At 44.4% G+C, this 19,745-nt stretch overlaps 2 protein-coding genes, 1 long non-coding RNA gene and 1 pseudogene across 3 annotated transcripts; 2 read left to right on the forward strand and 2 right to left on the reverse strand.

The window, feature by feature from the left end:
- Positions 1-2,962: 2,962 nt before the first annotated feature.
- On the reverse strand, positions 2,963-4,234 carry LOC111256395. Its single transcript, XM_022824324.1, has 4 exons — positions 3,917-4,234; positions 3,755-3,827; positions 3,122-3,659; positions 2,963-2,987 (listed from the first exon to the last, which is right to left on the reverse strand). The coding sequence occupies exons 1-4, from the start codon at positions 4,232-4,234 to the stop codon at positions 2,963-2,965; spliced, it is 954 nt and encodes a 317-aa protein (XP_022680059.1).
- A 194-nt stretch (positions 4,235-4,428) lies between these two features.
- LOC111256396 lies at positions 4,429-5,690 on the reverse strand (annotated as a pseudogene).
- A 6,208-nt stretch (positions 5,691-11,898) lies between these two features.
- Positions 11,899-12,433, forward strand: LOC101769137. Its single transcript, XR_002676308.1, has 3 exons — positions 11,899-11,966; positions 12,078-12,253; positions 12,352-12,433. It is a non-coding gene; the product is annotated as an uncharacterized LOC101769137 (long non-coding RNA).
- A 5,761-nt stretch (positions 12,434-18,194) lies between these two features.
- Positions 18,195-19,737, forward strand: LOC101769546 (probable tuliposide A-converting enzyme b6, amyloplastic). Its single transcript, XM_004956978.3, has one exon. It carries the CDS (start codon positions 18,497-18,499, stop codon positions 19,430-19,432), a length of 936 nt encoding a protein of 311 aa, XP_004957035.1. The 5' UTR covers positions 18,195-18,496; the 3' UTR covers positions 19,433-19,737.
- Positions 19,738-19,745: the final 8 nt, after the last annotated feature.

Here is a 19,745-nt window from a genome sequence, read left to right on the forward strand (position 1 = left end):
TTCTGGATTAACATGCCTAATAGAGGGCTAATTGGGAAGTTTCCTTCGCCAATATACAACCTACATATTTCTCAGGAAATTTAACATAGGTTCCTACAAGCTTGAGAAATGTTATTGTTTATAACCTATCCGAACACCATATTCTGAAGTGGAATGGAATATGCTCACATGACCTGAACTTGTCTGGATCTGATGCTTTCAATTTTATATAAGATTTACATGGTTTTGTCTTATCCCCCCCCCAAATGTTCTGTTTGATGCTAAATTACTGTTAATAGCCACGATTTTGGGAGCGGTAATTTTAGCTGCATAGTTTCACTGCTATATATGCTTGTGTTATTTGTTTGTATTTGCTTGGGGATTATGCTGCAGTACCCGTAATAGTATAACATAAATACTATGCATTTCTTTATTTGCTTTATACTATGAGATTATGTCTATAAGCATAAGTGATTTGAAAGAAGATGGAAGTCATCCTTCACTTCTATTGTTGTACCTGTGTTTTGTCAGAAGATGTTGTTGTATCTTTTCTTGAAACGACTAACTCATGTTTATCTCACTACTTACATTGGATTACATTTACTACAATTCCCTCCACATCACTAGGCGATATCACGAAACAACACTTTGCCCCAGTTTATTTGTTTAAAATCAGAGCTTTAGCGTTACTTCCAATTATGATTTTTTGTACCATGTATTATATGGTTCGGAGATACTCCTGTAATATGCTTTCTTGTGCAGTAGGATGACCATCTTCCAATTTCCAGATTGTATGCAAATCCTTATCAAAGCCAATTCGCTCACACAAGGATCTTGATAAAGACTCGGCACCACTTTATGACAAAGCTGTTAAGTTCTATGATCAAATAGCAAAGCAGCTTGTGCACCAAGGGCATGTTCTGAATTTGTTTGCCTGTGCAGTCGACCAGGTTTGCCAGTTGCCACTGTTTTGCTTTTTTCAAGTACTCTTTAGGAAAAAAAAAACAGCTTCCCGAATGTTTCCTTTGATGACATTCTCTTTTTGGCCTATACGCCCGTCCCAAATTATAGTTCGTTTTGGTTTTTTAAGGTTCATAGCTTTTGCTATGTATCTAGACATAGCGTATATCTATATACATAGTTAAATTTATGAATCTAGAAAAGCCAAAACGACCTATAATTTAGGACGGAGGGAGTACATCATTATTAAACTTGTAGTTTGATTTAATTTTTAAGTTTTAGTTTTTTACTGTTGCTTTTGCTAAAAACCAATGCCTTTATCACATGTAGGTGTCTATGCATCAGAGTATATCATGCATATACGCAACTTAAAACATGATCTAGATTGTTAACCAAAATGATAACATCACAATGCAAAATTATTTTAATATAGCCATTAACAACTTTCCATAATTAGTCACATAAGAAACAAGGCATTTCCAATGTTTCTTTAATTGCATTTAAAATTTTTACATGTAAGACAATGTGCACAGTTGATTCGAGTGACAATCAGTATAATCCAATACATTTATGAGAAAGAAATTTGTTTGGACAGGTCATTAAGGACCACTACACAGTATTTTCGATGTGTAAATTGAGATGTATGGTTACCTTGTTCTAAACTAATAAACTTCTTCTTTCTGGTTTGATTTTATAGGTAGGAGTTGCTGAAATGAAGGTTGCAATTGAGAAGGCTGGAGGAATAGTTATGCTTGCTGAAAGTTTTGGTCATTCTGTTTTCAAGGATTTACTTCTCCGCATTTTTCAATCAGCAGACGACAACCTTGGTCTATCATTCAAGTAAATGTTCTTTCATCTATCTTAATTTAATTGTTGTGGTAGCATGACTTTTATTTGATTGTTTCTAGAGATGATCAAATTTGTAATTGTAAGGGCTTGAACTGAGTCACCTTTGTTTTTTTTAAAAAAAATACTTTATACATGCAATCTGCAATTCTTAATTGGCGGAGCTACTGCTTTCTTATCTCTTTTGAGAATGTTGCATCGGAGACACTTCACACTTGGTTTCCCTTTCTTCGAATACCACAGAATTACATATCTAGTCATTCTTCTTTGCACCAGGAAATACATGTAGTTGTGCATAGGCCCATTGAAGATTTCAGTGCATCGCAGCTGCTTTCCACATTAAGGCATTGTGCAATTGCTTTAAAGTGGCTTGACTGCTAACCGCTGCTTAAAACATAGCATCTAGTGCCTTGGTTGCACAATGGCCATAAGAGAAGCTAACTGACTGGCATGTTTGTAGATCCATTGTCTTATTATTCCTAGAATAGACAATCCCGTGTAGGTTAACAGTGGCAGGTTTGGGTTTTGAAAGACTGTACTTGAAGATTTCACTTGGGATAATTGAACCTGAGATTTCTTAGGACTGGTTTGGGAGTAAAGGGTTATTAACACTGCGTTGTTTTCCACTTGTGGAGATTTTCCTGGTTAATTTATTTCCGTTGATTTCCCTTTCCACCGCTGCTCCCTTCCCCTTGGCTGTTTGGCACCAAAGAAAGAAAAAAAAGGGAAATTAGAAACAGCCCGCTCGGAATGAATGAACTGACGTCCTCCTCAAATTAGAAACACATCATTTTGGAACATTCGGCTGCATGCAGCTCCCACTCAACAGCAAATATTTGTCAACAATATTCGGCTGCATGCAGCCAGCGGTTCGCAACACAGCAGAAGCTACAGTACGAAGTACTAGCTGGGCAGCTACTTGAGGCCAGTAGCTGAGCAATATTTGTCAACAACAACAACACATATGGGTTTACGACTACAGCAAAGTTACGACTACAATACATAGTAGAAACGGAGCATTCAAACATAAAACATATGGAAGTTATTCTTCAGCTTCCTAAGCTCCTCCTTGACACAGATTTGTAGTCTTTCTTCCATCTAGCTTTGCTGGGTAGCATCTAATTTGCCATTTTCAAAGAGACAAGTACCTTTGGGATCTTGGCGACTGACTCTCGGATCATGTAGTGCTTCCCATCAGGGCTCTGCAATTAACAAAAAAAGTGAAATAATTTAGCCATCAGAAGGTTCACACAATGGTTAGACATGATGAGACAAGTAAGTTTTTCATGAGGATTCTTCAATATCTTCCTGAGCATACCTATTCAAAGAGACATACCTGATTTTTCGCTTTAGCCACATTAATCGAACATTAGAATTCTTGATTGTAATGAATATCTTCCTATGTGTCTCAGACTCAAAGACATCCAAAGCATATGACTTCTCCTCATCGGTTAATTCAACCATAGCATCCACTTGGTCAACACACTTCTCAACTGAAAATTCTTCCTTACGCCTTTTCCTTCCTTCAAGAGCTTGTAAAGTTTTGTTGGTTTGGCTCTTTTTATACTCCACGTATCCCTCAAGAGCAGAGCCAATGTGACTTTGCTTACGCTTTCTCCCACTTCCACCTTCTTCCCGTCTTGAATCTTGAGCTTCATTGCGTTCATTTTGTGCACTAGAAGTCTCTTGGCCATCAAAACTCAAAGCAAATGGATTCGCACCCAAGTGACTGCTCCTTTGTTCAGAGTTACTTCTTTCAACAGGAGGTGCAAGAGGAGGAACAGCAGGAGCAACAAGAGGAGGAGGTGCATGAGCAGAAGGTGGATCCACTTGCATGGTTGATGTGAAGTTTAGATTTCCTATAGCAACACTTCCTATTTTCAAGAGACAATTGGAACTCATATTAGAACCACAAAATTATTTGATGCTGAAAGCAATAAATTAAGCTATGCAAGTGAGGGAACTTCACCTTCATATAATGCTTCCAATTGGTAAAAGAGGGGAAATGGCTTTTTGCGAAACTTTGCTACTCTTGGGTGATTCTATTGAATGTAACAGAAAAGGATAATTAGTTAACAACAATAACTTAGCTACTTCTTCGCATATTTTATATAGATTCCAAATGGCTTACCGCAATTAGCTTCTCCCATACTTGTGGTTCCGTTAGTATCATACATAAAGATTCATTCCAACCATTACCATTGTCTCTTTTAGCATCTCTTAGTGCCTTGTAATTAGCTTTGAGGTCCTTCTCCTCCTGCACCTGCTTCTTTGAGAAATGAGCTACGAGAAACTTCTCATTGAACTTGCTGGTGATAACCCTCCAGCCCTCCAATACCCAACCATTTTGACCTTTATATTTGGGGTTATCTTTGTAGTCAAGTAATATTTCAACAAGACATTTCTCATAAGCGGAGTTCCAAGCAGCCCTATCAGCTTCTCCTGCCATGGCTGCATTTCTCAAAACATGTTAAGATAAAGTACAATGAAATATAAGCAAGATCAAGGTGCCTCAAAAAAAGAAATTCAAGTACAAAGATAACAATTGCATTAAAAAAGACACTTATTACAATAATGTTTGTAGTAAAAAGTTCCAAAAATTACATAAGCAAAACATAAACAAACTAGAGGAATCAAACTAGACTAATTATTATTATTATAAGCAGCCCACATTTGGTGTGCAGTCTGATCTCTTAGAGTACTGGCATCGTTTGACTCCACCTCACTTGGATAGTTGTTGTCCCCCTCCGGCACATCAACATATCGATCTGTTGGGATATACTCTAGTTGGTCATCCAGCCACCTCTCTTGATCATTTTGCCCTCTAATTATATTGTGAAATGCAACTGCTGCAGCTGCAATCTTGAATTGATTCTCTATGGGATGGAAAGTGCCTACTTTCAGAATCGGGAACCTCTTCTTTAGAACACCAATAGCCCTCTCTATATGGTTGCGAAGCAATGCATGGTGATGGTTAAACAGTTCTTTGTAGTTTGCATAAATAGTTCTAAACTCACTGAGATGGTACCGAACTCTTCGATATGGGGCAATAAAGGATGATGTATTTGCGTACCCACCATCTACAAGATAGAACTTCCCCTCTGGCACAATAAATCCTTTGCTAACAGCAGATCTAAGGACTCCTGCATATGATACTGACCCTTCCCATCCACATGAAATGAATGTGAAGTTAAGGTCAAAGTTGCAGGCTAACATAACATTATGTGATAGGGTTCCCTTCCTATTTCTATAGGGAGGGGTCTTATCTTCTGCGATGGTGATTGGTACATGAGTGCCATCGATTGCACCAATGCAATTCTGCACGAAAGGAAAAAAAATAAGGACTTGGGGAAAGAAAAGATTGGGGAAAGGATCATGCACTTGGAAAGAAAAGATTGGCACCTGAAAGAAGGGCATAAAATGAGGATCTGTCGTGATTTTGATATGAGTTTGGAATGAACTTGGAAGTCTTACAAATCGATGAGTTAAGGCAGGAATTATTTTAAAAACTTCATTATTTTCCTATGGATTGTCTCGCCGCTGTGTTGAAAAGCTTTCTGTAGCCTTTGGTTACTAGCATTGTGTGAGAGCATAAACATGAACATCCCAAGATGCTCCTCAACAGCAACACCTCGTGTGTCACGGAGCAAATTCTCTCTTCTAAAAAAATCCGCTGTGACTTTAAATATTTCAGGCTCCATTCGGAACTCAACTTTACACCAACTCGGGTGCCCTTCAAGGATTTCCTTCACCTTTTTGGCACCAGGAAGAGAAGATGTGTGCACAGGCATTTTCTCTTCTTGTAGGTACGGAATTATGGTAGGAACAAGTACAAAAAATAGCTCATCATCCTCTTCCTCCTCCTCCAACAAGAACTTCCTAACTTGCTCCTCCCAAGATCCCATTATCTAGTGTTTTGTAACCCATCAAAAAGAAAAATAAGAGAAATCAATAATATAAACATATTCCTTTTAACATTGAACTATGAGGAAACACAACTATACAGCATGTATTATTTTATACAACTACGAGGAAACACAACATTATCAATAATGGTCTTGATAATTAATAAGATGCCAAAAGGGTATATGGACCCATCAAGCAGAAAGAAGCAGGGTCTTAAAGTGGACAGGCAATGTTGCTATTCTATGCACCGTGCATAGCCAGCAGCAACAAAGGAAGAGGAATCTGTGAGTAAAGATCAGCAAAAGAGGAACATCCACAACAATCGGCATTTATATAAGCTAGTGGATAGAAAGGCAGACTCAAGAGAAGGACTGGATTGACGGCATAGGAGATTGCTCAACATGGGAATGGACTGTTAATTGGATATATTAATGCTCCTCAACAAGGACATTTTTGAGAAATTGACAAGGTAATAACAAAAGTACCCTTAGAAATAGATGGTTAGATTAGATCAATGATGCTCTAAAGTATCATAAGGTCATGTGATTATTCTGTGTAGAGAATAGAGAAGTCAAACAATGGCTAATTGGGTGACTAAATAGCAAGATAAGGGCACTGCTCCAGTTAATGGTGAGAAATAACAAAAGGTTGCAGCTTGCTATGGGCAGTATTCAATAAGGAGTTCTCACTGTATAAGCCCAAACAATCAGTTCACGAATTAATCATATTAGCTACCATATGCACCTAGGGCATGTAAAGACTATGGCCAAGGAAAAAAAATGTGTACATGGGACATAAGGGTATCTTGACAGAGGAAGATGCACAAAGTCCCTATAGCAACTAACTCTCAATAGCCATTAGCCAGTACTGAAAGGGATCTGAATGAGCTACATCAACATATCTGTACAGTACACAAGGTGTTCAACTCTACCTGCTGTCAAGAAACTCCAATAAATGCAACATCATTTGGGATAGGAAACTCCAAGAAACTGAAGACAAGAAGAAAAGAGGCTTCCTTAAAATGGACAAACAGTGGAAAAGATAGACCAAAACAGGTGTCCCACTCAAAAGAAATCATAGAACCATTACTTTGTGCCTCACCAATCTGCTTAGTTGCACAAATTTTATCCTGTCTAACTACACCCCAGAATTGCAAATGACTGTAGAACATATTGTAAGAACAATAGGCTGCGAAATAGTTGAGTGACTTAGGCACCAATACTAACTATAACGAAATCTTGTGTAGCTAATGACTCTAAAATAATAAAGCAGTAAACTTACTACCTGCTGCAAATTGACGCTGCTATGGCCAGATCTCCTGCGGTCTCAGCCAACTCGAAGCCACTCACGACATTCAAAAAAATAGCCGGCAGCATGACCAGAAATATAGCACCAGAAGAATATGGAAACAAACATAGAAAGTATGTACTACGTAGTTACTAGCGCATTGCTGTAATATCCTCAAATCTAAAAATTGGCAAATTACTAGATTTAGTGAACATGGTCACAATTATGCCATTATCATGTCACATATCCCTTAATACAGTCAGAATTAGAGTAGGTGATATGTTGATGTCTTGAGAGTACATCGTGCAATCTAAATGAGCTACAAACTGTGCAGATAATGCATCTAGTTCTTGACAGCAGGTAGAGTTGAACATCTTATGTACTGTAACAATGAGGAAGAAATAAACAACAGCAAGGAAGGAAAGGGGGAGGGGTGAGAAGGGGAAGGGGACGAACAAGAGGAGATGGGGAGAAGGGGAGGCGCACATGAACCTGGATCTTGGAGGAGGTAGCGCGGCTTTCTTCCGGAGCCAGGGGAGACGGGGGGTGGTGGAGACGGGGGGTGGCGACGGCGGAGACGGGGGCAGTGGCGGGCGCAGGATTTGAACTATGGATATTCAAAATTGAAGATGGCAAGAAAAAAAATGACAGAGTAAATTATAGTTTTATAACACATAATAATTAAGTGGTAGCAGCATCATTGATTAATAAAATTTATCAGAAATTGAAATTGTCTAGCTACTAATGATCAACATATCAAAGTGGCAACATGTGAAATAAATAGAGGCTAAAATAATAAAATGGTAACAAAGATTACAACTTACAAGCTATAGGACAACTTTCCGTTCTGCAATGCTTTGAAAATAAGCGATGATGTCTTTATCCTTAGCTTGCATGAAGAATTCCCTTTCAATCAATGTGACCAAGCAACCATTCAAATATTTCTGCCCCATCTTACTTCTTCTCTTGTTCTTTATCAAATTCATTATAGAAAAGACCCTCTCAACACCAGCAGTTGCAACAGGGAGAACAAGCACCAATTTGAGAAGTTTATAAACAATGTCATACCGAGAAACCTTTCCTTCTTTAACTAGCATCATAGACAACTCTGCTAGACTTCTCAAATTTATGAAGTTTTCATCATTTCTGACATCATTGATATAGTGGTGCAACTGAAAATGAAGCTGGTTTATTTCTTGAAATTCAAAGTCATGTGGATAGAACCCAGCAAGCTTAACCAAGTTCTCAACATTAAAAGCAGAAAAGGAATTAGCTGGACTAAATGATGCCATGCATCTAAGTAGCTCTGTATTTACCTCATTAAACCTATTATTGAGCTTTTGAACTTGTCTATCAATGACACCCAAAAACATATCAGCATGAAACCGGTGATAATTAATGGCACCTCTGTAGAACTGCCTTGATCTTTGCATAGGAATATACTTCCCATTCATGTCAACAACTTTAACATTGTGCTTCTCACAAAAAGAAGTGACCTTGGTAAGAAATTCCTGCCATCCAGAATCTTGTCTCAAAACATCCAGTTCTACCTTTGTGAACTCCAGAAGATCCATTGCATTTACAATATCTTGCTCCCTCTTTTGCAAAGCATTGCACAAGTCATTGGTGTATCCAAATATTTCATTCATCAAGTGTAGCAGGAAAACAAACTCAAAGGACTTAAATACTGTGAGCATAGTTTGAGCCCCATTAGCCTCAGCCCCTTTACTTTCATTCCCAATCCTAAAGAGAACTTTCTTGATTGAAGGATACAAGAACATAACATGCATTACTGTTCTGTAGTGAGATCCCCATCGTGTATCATCTAGCCTTGCTAAGCCCATCTCTTGATTCAATCCTTGCCCGGTTTCAATTTCACCCAATTTCAATGCTTCAATCATGTATTCAGCTTGAGCAATGCGAAGCATACGGATCTTTTTACAAGACATCCCTAGAATATTCAACAAATAAGCAAGTTGCCCAAAGAACCAATCACAATCAGTATTCTGCTTAGCAACCGCTACAAGTGTTAGTTGAAGTTGATGGGCGAAGCAATGAACATAATAAGCAGAAGGGGACTCATCCATAATTAGTTTCTTCAAACCATTAACATGACCCTTCATATTACTAGCTCCATCATACCCTTGACCACGTACCTTGGATAGGGGCAATTGATATTTCATAAGCAAGGACTGAATTGCTTCTTTAAGAATCAATGATGTAGTATCTTCAACTTGGACAAGACCTAGAAACCGCTCAACTGGTTCTCCTTTTTTATTAACAAAACGTAAACAAAGAGCCAATTGTTCCAGTAGGTATGCATCACTTGACTCATCAGCAAGAATTGCAAAACACTCATCACCAAGTTCATCTATGATAAATTTGGTTGTTTCATGAGCACAAGCATCAATGAGTTGTTTCTGGATCTTGTGATCTATCATCTGACAGTTTTGTGGTGCATTCTCTAGTACCACCAGATTAACCTCTTCAAAGTTTCCTGCTAGCCATGCTAAAAGTTCCCGAAAATTCCCCTTGTTGAGTGAATCCTTTGTTTCATCATGACCCCTAAAAGCCAACCCTTGACGCAACAGAAATCTTATGCACTTAAGTGACCATGTCAAGCGAGCCAGATACTTAGCCTTGAATTGTGAAGTGTTTGATGCAACAGATTCACGGATTGATGCCTTAGGTCTCGTGAACAATCTATATTTCTCTTCAGCTTCACTATGAGCACTATCGATAGCACCAACATGCCTATGAATTCTCCTTTTCATATTCCAATTTCTAAACCCTTCAACAACAAAAGCATCTCCACCAGGAAATTTGCAGCTATCTTTGAACAAATAGCAAACAAAGCAAAATGCAGCATCTTTATCCACACTGTACTCAATCCACTTAAATTCAGCAAACCACTTATGTTGGAAGCGGCGCATACCTCCACAATCATGTTGCAGAAAAGCATCCCTCTTCATCTTTGGTTGACATGGCCCCAATGCAATGTATGCCCTTCTAACTGAATCTTGATCATTGACATCATAGCTTGAGATCGGAGCCCTCAATCCAGGATCATGCTCAATGCCATAATCATTCTTGTCTTCATCACTAGAATCATTTTCTTCCACGGGTATGGATTCACCAATTCCTGTTGTACCGTCATTTGGTGGCTGATTAGATCTCACAGGTTCAGGTGGTACCGTGCTTGTTTCACTACCACTTTGTCCTTGGAATAACACTACTTGCATTTGACTTTCATTGCAAGATTGATTAACATTCTCCGGTTCAGGTTGTCTCTTCTTTGCAGCAGCCCTTGCCATGAAAATCCTCAAATCAGTAGCGGCACTACCCTTCCTCTTCATGGTTCAAACCTAAAAGTTACACAATTTCAAGTTATCAGATATTTACAATTTCACATTGAACTAAATTTGTGAGCATCTACATTTTGCAAGTTGATGTGCTGTTCCAATCTGACAAACAATTGAAAATGATTACCTCAATTTCAGTATTTCACCAACAATTGGGGGCAGAAAATTTCACCAGTAGGTCACCGCGTGGTCGCCGGGGGGGTCGGACGGCGGCCTACGCCGCCGCATGCTCGCCGGCCGCCGGCCCGCCAGGCGCCGAGGAGCCACCGGCCCGGCCGCCGCTCCTGGCTCCCTGCGTGGCTGGTTGCGTGCGCCGTGCAGGCGGCGTGAGGCGCGCGCCAGGCGCCGAGCAGGCTGCCGCCGCGCCGGCCCCCCGCGCCCCGCGGCCCGCCGCCGACGCGTCACGCGCCTCCGCCCCGGCGCCCCCCCCAGCCGCCTCCGGCTCGCCGCTCGCCGGCCGCCGCGGAGTCGCCGGCCCGCCGGCCGCCGCTCCGGCTCCGTGCACCTGCGCGCCGCGCGCACGGCGCACCGCGCCGGCCACCCGCAACCCGCGGTCGCGCCTCCGCCCCTCCAGCCACCGTGCCGCCGCTTGGCCGCCACCACCGGAGTCCGGAGTGCCGCCGCCCGCCGCCGTGAATGCCTGAACGGTGAACCCTAGCCGGCGGTGTGTGCGACTGTGCGTGAGGCGTGGGGGGGGCCGGGATGGGGCACTCGAGTGGGGCGGATGGGCCGGATGGCCGGGATGGGCCAGTTGGCCAGTTGGGCCAGAGAGTGAAGTTGGCCTCCGGTGGGCCTTTTTGAGTGAAATATGTGTGCTACTTCTTTATTTTTGTTTTTTTCATACATATACCTAAAATACACTATATATATGAATTTTTTTTACAAAAATAATGGGTATTCAATTGAATACCATTGAATCTAAGTGGGCCCGCCCCTGGACGGGGGGTGACGACGACCAGCGGAGAGGCAGAGATGGGGGTGGCGGCGGTGGCTTTCTAGCGGAGGGGGAGATGGGCGACGGGGCGTGAGGACGGGTGAGACGGGGACGGGCGCCCGATGTCTGGAGGCCGGGAGCTATTCCGCGCGGAAAAATGGGCTGAGACGGGCTGGATTCCCCCGCTAGCAGGCTTCCAAAGGCGCCAGTTAACTAACCCGTGGGAATTTTCCGCGTGGGCTGCCGGTGCGCGAAAATGGCCGGGAACCCGGTGGGAAATTGGACTGCCAAAGGAGCCCTTAGTTTACATCCTACTCCCTCTGGTTGCAAATATAAGTCGTTTAGGACATTGACACGGTCTCCAATATGTCACTAGTGATTATGAAATTATGACTTCGGGTAAAGGGAATTGAGTATTGTGAAACCTCTTTTAATGTTGAATTTAGTGATAGAAATTTTATGTTGTTCTCCATCTGCACATTGATGGTAAAAATTTTGAAAGTTTACGACCAAAACATATCTTAAAATAACTTACATTTGCAATAGCCAATAGGAGGGAGTACATTTGTGGAATGGTGGCATTTTGATTTATTAATTGATTAAATTGCCTCTGCAGTGGTATTCTTGAGATTAACTGTTCAAAGGATGTAAAGGTTCAAGGCATCATTGGACCTTGTACTTCCCTGGAGAAGGTAGGACACTATGATCATTCAATAGCTACTCTGTTAATTAGGAATACAACAAGCTTGCGTGTGCTTTTTCCCCCCCTCTGTTGTTCTAAACATTGCTGTCATGATATGCAGAAAAGTCCTTTGTCTTCAGACACTGTTATTTGTCAAGGAAACACTAGCGCTTGGAAGATGTGCGGTCTTGACAGAAAAACATCACTTTGCTTTGTATATGATATTGCAAAAAAAGATGGCCCAGATTCAATTGGTCAATCAACAAGCAATCAGTTTTACTTTCAATTCTTAACCTAGTAAGAAGATTTTTGGTTTCCTCTGGCCTATACATATGCAAGTAGCTGATTCTGTTTTGGATGAATTTGTCTGACTAACTTGAGGGTGCCACATTCAGCTATCAGCACAATGAGGGTCAGATGAGATTAAGATCAACCACAATATCCAGAAGATGGGTCTCTGGCGCGGATAATGTCGAGTAAAGTGTCCTTTTATTTGGTTAATTAATAATGCTGAATTTTCAAGCACTTTGTTTTTACATGCTATAGTTTGTTTAGCTGATATGATGACGTTTTCTATATTGAAGACAGGCGTGACTGATTTCTATTCCTTTCTTGTGTTTTCCCCCTCTTTCGAAACAAAACTAAGGTATTCGTTCCTTATCAAGTTTGTTTGTGTTGTAGGAGCTAGTAGCTGGCTTTGATCAAGAAGCTGCTGTTTTTTGCTTTAGCATCAATGCAAAATGGTATTACTCTTTATCTTTTATCTGCTGTACAATGAGCCTCCCCGCTGTTTTGATGAGATGGCCAACTTAGCGTGCTATATTATTGTATAAAATGGGGATCGAATCATATTGATTACTGAAGTGTTGTGCCAGATGCCCAGATCTCAACAATTTTAACTTTTTTGGTCAAGTCCGCTCCTGACGTTTATAGGAGCAATATTAATACATTATCTGCTATTTCTGCTTATACATAGCATTTTTGAGTATATAGGCTGGAGGGATTCGCGAAGCATGCGCAATAGTTTAAGTTGTTTAGCTCATCATAGTGTAACATTTTCCTGTCATGGATTATTCCAGGTTGATTTTGACCCAGTAAGATGGCTTGATCGAGCTTTGATACGTATATGTTCTAAATTTGGAGACTATCAGAAGGAAACACCCTCATCATTCAGTTTATCCCCACGTCTATCAATATTTCCTCAGTTTATTTTTAATTTGAGGCGTTCTCAATTTGTTCAGGTAGACTGTTCATTTTTATTCATTAAACAATGCTTTGAATATGAAAGGTTTACATATCTGGATATTAATTATTTATTTCTTGTGTAGGTTTTTAATAACAGTCCTGATGAAACTGCATATTTTAGGATGATGTTGGACAGAGAGGATGTAGCCAATGCAGTTGTGATAATTCAGCGTGCACTTATAGAGCTCTTTTACGGTGCACAATATTACCAGGTTGTAGTATAGAGTATAAGCTGTTTTTTTGGTATGGGTAAAATTGTAATTAGAACAATATATATTATTCGGATTTTTTTTCCACGCGCCATTTTTTTCCGCACGATCTCACAGCACGCCGCGCCGCCCGTCGATAGAAATTGTGACAACACTCTGAACATGAAGGTCCGTTGCTTGCATCGCATCAGCATGCAGGCATTCAACATTCGATGGAGCAAAGAAATCAGGAGCAGCCGACATTGTTGCCAACTTTGTCATCAGGAGCAGGGAGATAACGCGCAATGCTGGTCGTGCGCGCCGCCCCGTGGACGGCCGGAGCGCCCTTCCTTGGTCTACTCTAGCACGGCACCTTTCGCCGCCGCCTGGTATGAAACGAGGAGGATGAGAAGGGTCTCGCGCTAATGACTGGACGAGAAGGATCTCACGCTAATGACTTGCCATCACAGGCCGACACGGTGAATTTGCCCCGTCGCATGTCCGATGGGGACGGTGTACGTTGGATGGATAACGACGGCGCCGGCTGCGTCTGATAGAAGTTTGCAGATTGATTATTGATCGTGATCTGCCGGCACCGATGAATCGTCGGCGCCATGAAGAGAATAAGGAAAGATTTGATATATTTCAACAATGCCATTAAATATATTTTCAATCATACCCCTATACTACCCATACTACTGATGCATACTACCTATACTACAGCTTAACGTTTTAGTAGTATATAATTATTCTCGACCGTCGGATCCTTACATACGAGTCATTTTCAAATAGTAGTATAAGGTAGTATTGTGTACCTTAAAAGACCTCCACTTATATCCTATTCATTTCAGTCAGGGCCACAGCCAGTTCTCTTGGATGCGACTGCAATTGCTTCTGACAAGATCCTTTTGTTGGATTCTTATTTTACTGTTGTCATATTCCATGGGATAACCATTGCACAGTGGCGAAATGCTGGTTATCAAGATCAAGAAGGTCACGAGGTAACCCTTCTCACAGCTTTCTAATGTTTGTCTGCTGAGATATAAAACTTTTTTGCTTGTACATTAATTTTCAAACACATTTTTAGTTTATTACTTCACCTTCACATCAAATTGTCATTATTTTTTATATTATAGTGGTCCAAGTAGATCACATCTACAGTGAATTGTGAATTATATGCTATAGTTGCCATCTGGTGCTTACTTGTACAATGTTCAGGCATTTGCCCAGTTGTTAAAAGCTCCACACGAGGAAGCTGGTTCAATAATAAAGGAGCGGTTTCTTGTACCCCGTTTGGTAGTCTGTGATCAATGTGGGTCTCAGGTGTTCTTTTTTTTTCCTTGGCCATTTTGAATTTCCCTAGTTCTGTTTGTACATTATCCTGTGGGTTGATAAGTCATGGTTGTTTTTTCAATAAGTAGTTTACGGGCTAGTGAAGTAATATTCCCAACTTTCACTTCAACATGTAGTATAATGCTCCTTGTTATGGATTCATGGTATTTGCACTGTGAAGCAGCATCATTTCAGCAAAGCCACTCAAAAGGGATACAGGAAAAAATGAGCCATCGCCTGTATCTAACAAGCTCTATGGCATGGAAATAATGAACTGCTCAACAATTGTTGCACGTCAATATCCTATTTTAGCTAGAGTTGCCCCCGCCACACCCCCCCCCCCCCCCCACACACACACACACACAAAAAAAAAACAAAAAAAAGCCTCATCTCAACCAAAAAGTGATTTATATCGAAGGAACTGGTTATGCTGTTGGTCACATCTAAGTATCTAACCACCAGTGCTCAAATAAAGCCCCTTGTCGACTTTGGTTCTAGGTCCCTGATGATTCCATTTGTCATGACAAATAAAGCAGTCTTGGAATCAAGCCATTTCCCATGTCTAACGACCAGTGCTCAAATTAGTGTGTATGAACCATGAAGTGTATTACGGATTTACGGTTTAGAGTAATGGTCAATATTCACCAAGGAAAAAGAACAACCATTTCCACCGATAAAACCTTTATTTTTCAACTGTTGTCTCATCCCAACCTTTCTCTTGGCATACCTTTCCCTATGCTATATGCTCTAGAAATAACTAAAAGTTATTTTCTTCTGAAACTGCAGGCTCGATTTTTACTGGCGAAGCTAAATCCATCTGTGACATATAATTCGGATAATCCCTCCCCTGGTGGAGACGTCATATTTACAGATGATGTGAGCTTTCAGGTTTTCATGGACCATCTCCAGCGGCTGGCAGTCCAATAGCAAGACAATCTTAGAACAGTGCATAAAGTAATTTGTACTACCGATGATCACTTCTGCTGTACAGTAAGAAGAAACTTTTTTGCTTGTAATGTCTTACAAATTCATTGTAGCTGATTTAAATTATACAATTTTCTCAATAAAATTACATAATCATTAGTGCATTGTAGAATGGAAAACCGCACCTTCTTTCAATGGATGGTTACATTTCTTTGGATTTACCGAAGAGGCATCTTTCAAACACTAGCGCATACTTAGGAAGCTGCCAATTTGCTGAGGCCCAGTTCGATGTTGGGAGCAGTTCCGAGGGACCTTGTCCCACTAGCGCATGGGCCATTGGGCGATGAGGCCCACGCATCAGTGGGGAGAGTCCAGTTTGATAGCCCTGCACCACACTATGTCCCGCTATTTTCCAACTATTTTCTGTCCCACCACACTGATTTTTTTTTATTAACTCATCATCCAAGGGCCCAGGAACGTGCGGTCACAGTTCACACCACTCAGAGCATGCAGAATATCTGGTGCTCCAAGTGAGCAAGGTCTTGTGTTGTGATCCCATCGATAAGATATGTAAATAAAAAAATTATGAAAAAACTCCAACCACAAAGCAGGTGTATAGTATATGACAAATTATGCCAGGAGAAACGAAAAAAAGAGCTCAGCGCGTGAAGTATCGTAGTGGACCACCTATAAACACGGTTATTTTTTTCAAAACAAAGATGCAGACCTCCTGTAAGGTAGTGTTTGGTTCTCGGGTCGAAGTGGGTTGGGTTGGAGCCGACCCACTTCGACCCATGTTTGGTTGGACTAGAGGTGGGTTGGGTTCGTCCCAGATGGGGAATATTCCTTCAATATCCAGATTCAACTCATCCCTCTAAATCGGTGGGATCCCTCCGACCCACTTGAACAGCCTCCGCTCCGTCTTCTTGTTGTGCGCGCGAGGACGGCGGAGCCGCGTGGGCGCAAGCGCAGCGGACGCGGGCGCCGCGGAGGATGGTGCGGCGGCTAACGCGGCGGGTGCCAGCGCGACGGCGGCGGCTAGCGCGGTGGCGGCGGCGGCTAGCGCGGCAGGAGGTGGTGGCCGGGGCGGAGAGGGGCCGGGCGAGGCAGGGTCATCAGGCGGGCAGGGAGGAGCAGCGCCGGGCCGGGGAGGAGCACCACCACGCTGGGAGGAGCCGGGGTGGGGAGGAGCGGCGCCAGGCCGAGAGGAGCCGGGGTGGGGAGAAGCGGCGCCAAGCCGGGAGGAGCCAGGGTGAGGAGGAGCAGGCCGTCGAGGTACGCCGCCGGTCGGGGAGGAGCACCGCCAGGCCGGGAGGAGCCGGGGCAGGGTGGAGACAAGGCAGGGAGTAGCTGGCGCGCGGGAGGAGCCAGAAGAAACGGGGCGCGAGGTGGAAGAGGGGAAGGAAGAAAAAGAGAGAGAGGGAGGGGATGACATGTGGGTCCCGCAGCTAACAGGTGGGCTCATGATTAACGGTGTTAAAAGGACGTCCACCCTAACCCTCTCAACCTTCTCAACCAAACACAGGACTGGGTCCAACCCATCCCTCTTCACCCCTCTCATCCAAACAAGAGATGGGTCGACTCCAACCAAAAAAAGTGGGTTGGCTCCAACCCAACCCACAAGGTCCCAAAACCAAACGCACCCTAAATATACATACGTAATCTACCTATATAATCACTTTCGAGAGATCAAGACGTTGGTTATCAAGATTGACAAAATCATAGCAAGTATCCGTACTTCTACAAGCATCTTCGAGATACTGAGTTACTAATTACTATAGTTGGCCATTTGGCCCAGGCACTACAGGCCGGCCCAAGCACGGCACTAAGAAGCACGGTCCAGAAACGGTCCGGCTCGACGCCCATCGTGCTAGTGCCTGGTACGGCCCGTAGGTAGTGCCGGGCCTGGGCCACCAATCTGGCCCGCAGTACCGGCACGGGCGCGGCACACTTAATGGACCGGCACTATGCTGGCCCGATAAATATCAGTCGTTGGATCTCCTAACTAAACCAGAGCCTTTAGATTCACATCAAGTCATATATAATCGTGGAAACCCTAGAGTTCCTCACTCTCTATTCTCTTCCCCATCTCTGTTTTTCCCACGCGAGCGCAGGCGGCGGCGGCGCGGCCCCCGCGGGCGAGCGCGGGCAGTGGCGGCAGGCCCCCCACGGGCGAGCGCAGGCGGCGGCGGCGCGGGCCCCCGCGGGCAAGGCCCCCTCAGCACCTGGCGCCGCGGTGACGACGGAGCGGGTGGCGCGACCTCAGGTCGGCGCGGGCACGTCGGGCTACCGTGCTCGACAACACGGCACGGCAGGGCTAACCGCCCATAGGGTCGTGCCAGGGCCGAGATGTCAGCACGGCGACACTACACGGCACGGCACGGCTAAGCCACCGTGCCGCATAGTGTCGTACCGCATAGTGCCGTGCTACGCGGCCAGGTTGGCCATGTATACTAGTTACCACTGAAAAAATAAAACTCGAATCCAATGATCAGATTCCACCGCGAGTAACCCTACCCGTTGATCTATGCTGGGTTCGCAAACACAGTATTTTCTCTTTGTATAATTCTTTGTTCAAGCTCAAATTTTACATGCTCAGGAATTTTCCGTGCATTTTCTAGATACGCATTTTGTTGACAGGACCACGGAGGTGCTAGCCTTTGTGTCACAGCAATCCCATTCCGTTGGTAGAACCGAGCGCCGGATTTTGTCTACGCCAGGGATTCCAGCGATTTGGCCGGGGTCAGTATAGCTGATAATACAATTGATTTTCCATCTCAAACAAATCCATCTTTTATCTTTAGAAGCCTGCCAGTGTGTGTTTCCACACCGACGCCTTCTCCGATCCATCATGGAGCCGGCCGCAGACGAGATAGCCATCGAGTCCCCGGCGCACTTCCGCCTCTACAAGAGTGGAAGGATCGAGCGCCTGAACCGGCCTCCGGTCCTCCCCGCCGGCCTCGACGAGGCCACCGGCGTCACCTCCAAGGACGTCGTCCTGGACCCCGAAACCGGCCTGTCAGTGCGCCTCTACCTCCCAAAGGTCGGCCAGGAGCCGTCCAAGAAGCTCCCCGTCCTCGTCTTCTTCCACGGCGGCGGGTTCATGCTCGAGTCAGCCGGCTCTGCCACGTACCACACCTACGTCAACCCCCTCGCCGCCGCGGCGGGCGTCCTCGTGGTGTCCGTGTGCTACCGCCTGGCCCCCGAGCACCCGCTCCCGGCTGCCTACGAGGACTCCTGGGCCGCGCTCCAGTGGGCGGCGTCGGCGCGGGACGAGTGGATCGCCGAGCACGGCGACGTGGCTCGCCTCTTCCTCGCCGGCGACAGCGCCGGCGCCAACATCGTGCACGACATGCTGCTGAGGGCGTCCGGCAACGGCGGCCCGAGCATCGAGGGCGCCATCATGCTCCACCCGTGGTTCGGCGGGAGCACGCTCATCGAGGGGGAGTCGGAGGTCGCCGCAGCGATCACCGCCGGGCTCTGGGTTTACGCGTGCCCGGACGCGGTCGGCGGCGTCGACGACCCGAGGATGAACCCGCTGGCGCCCGGCGCGCCGTCGCTGGAGAAGCTCGGGTGCGCGAGGATGCTGGTGTGCGCCGGCAACAAGGACGGGCTCTACGCGAGGGGCCGCGCGTACTACGAGGCCGTGGCGGCGAGCGCGTGGCCCGGGGACGTGGCGTGGCACGAGTCCGACGGGGAGGAGCACGTCTTCTTCCTCCCGAAGCCCGAGTGCGAGAACGCCAAGCAGCTCATGGACCGCGTCGTGGCCTTCATAGCCGGGGCCTGACTTTGCTGTCTCTCCCTCTGTGTTCCGCTCGTCGCAGCATTCGAGGTTCGAGCTGTCATTGAACTTGTGCAAGTTTTTCTGGTTGAATAAATCGGTCTTGGTCCGGGCATGATTTTTCTTGTGGACGTGTGTAGTTTTGAGCTTGTTGAAACTGAAAATTGTTCACTATTCCAGCTCTGCGCCTCTGCCACAGTCGAGGAGGGCAGTAGAGTGTTGTCGTCGTGTCCCCATACATCTCTTCTCGAGACTTGAATTGCTTATTCTGCTACGAAGCTTTATGATAAGATTTTTCATATTTCCATGAATATGGAAA

The sequence above is a fragment of the Setaria italica genome, chromosome II (assembly GCF_000263155.2).
Source record: "Setaria italica strain Yugu1 chromosome II, Setaria_italica_v2.0, whole genome shotgun sequence".
Lineage (NCBI taxonomy): Eukaryota > Viridiplantae > Streptophyta > Magnoliopsida > Poales > Poaceae > Setaria > Setaria italica.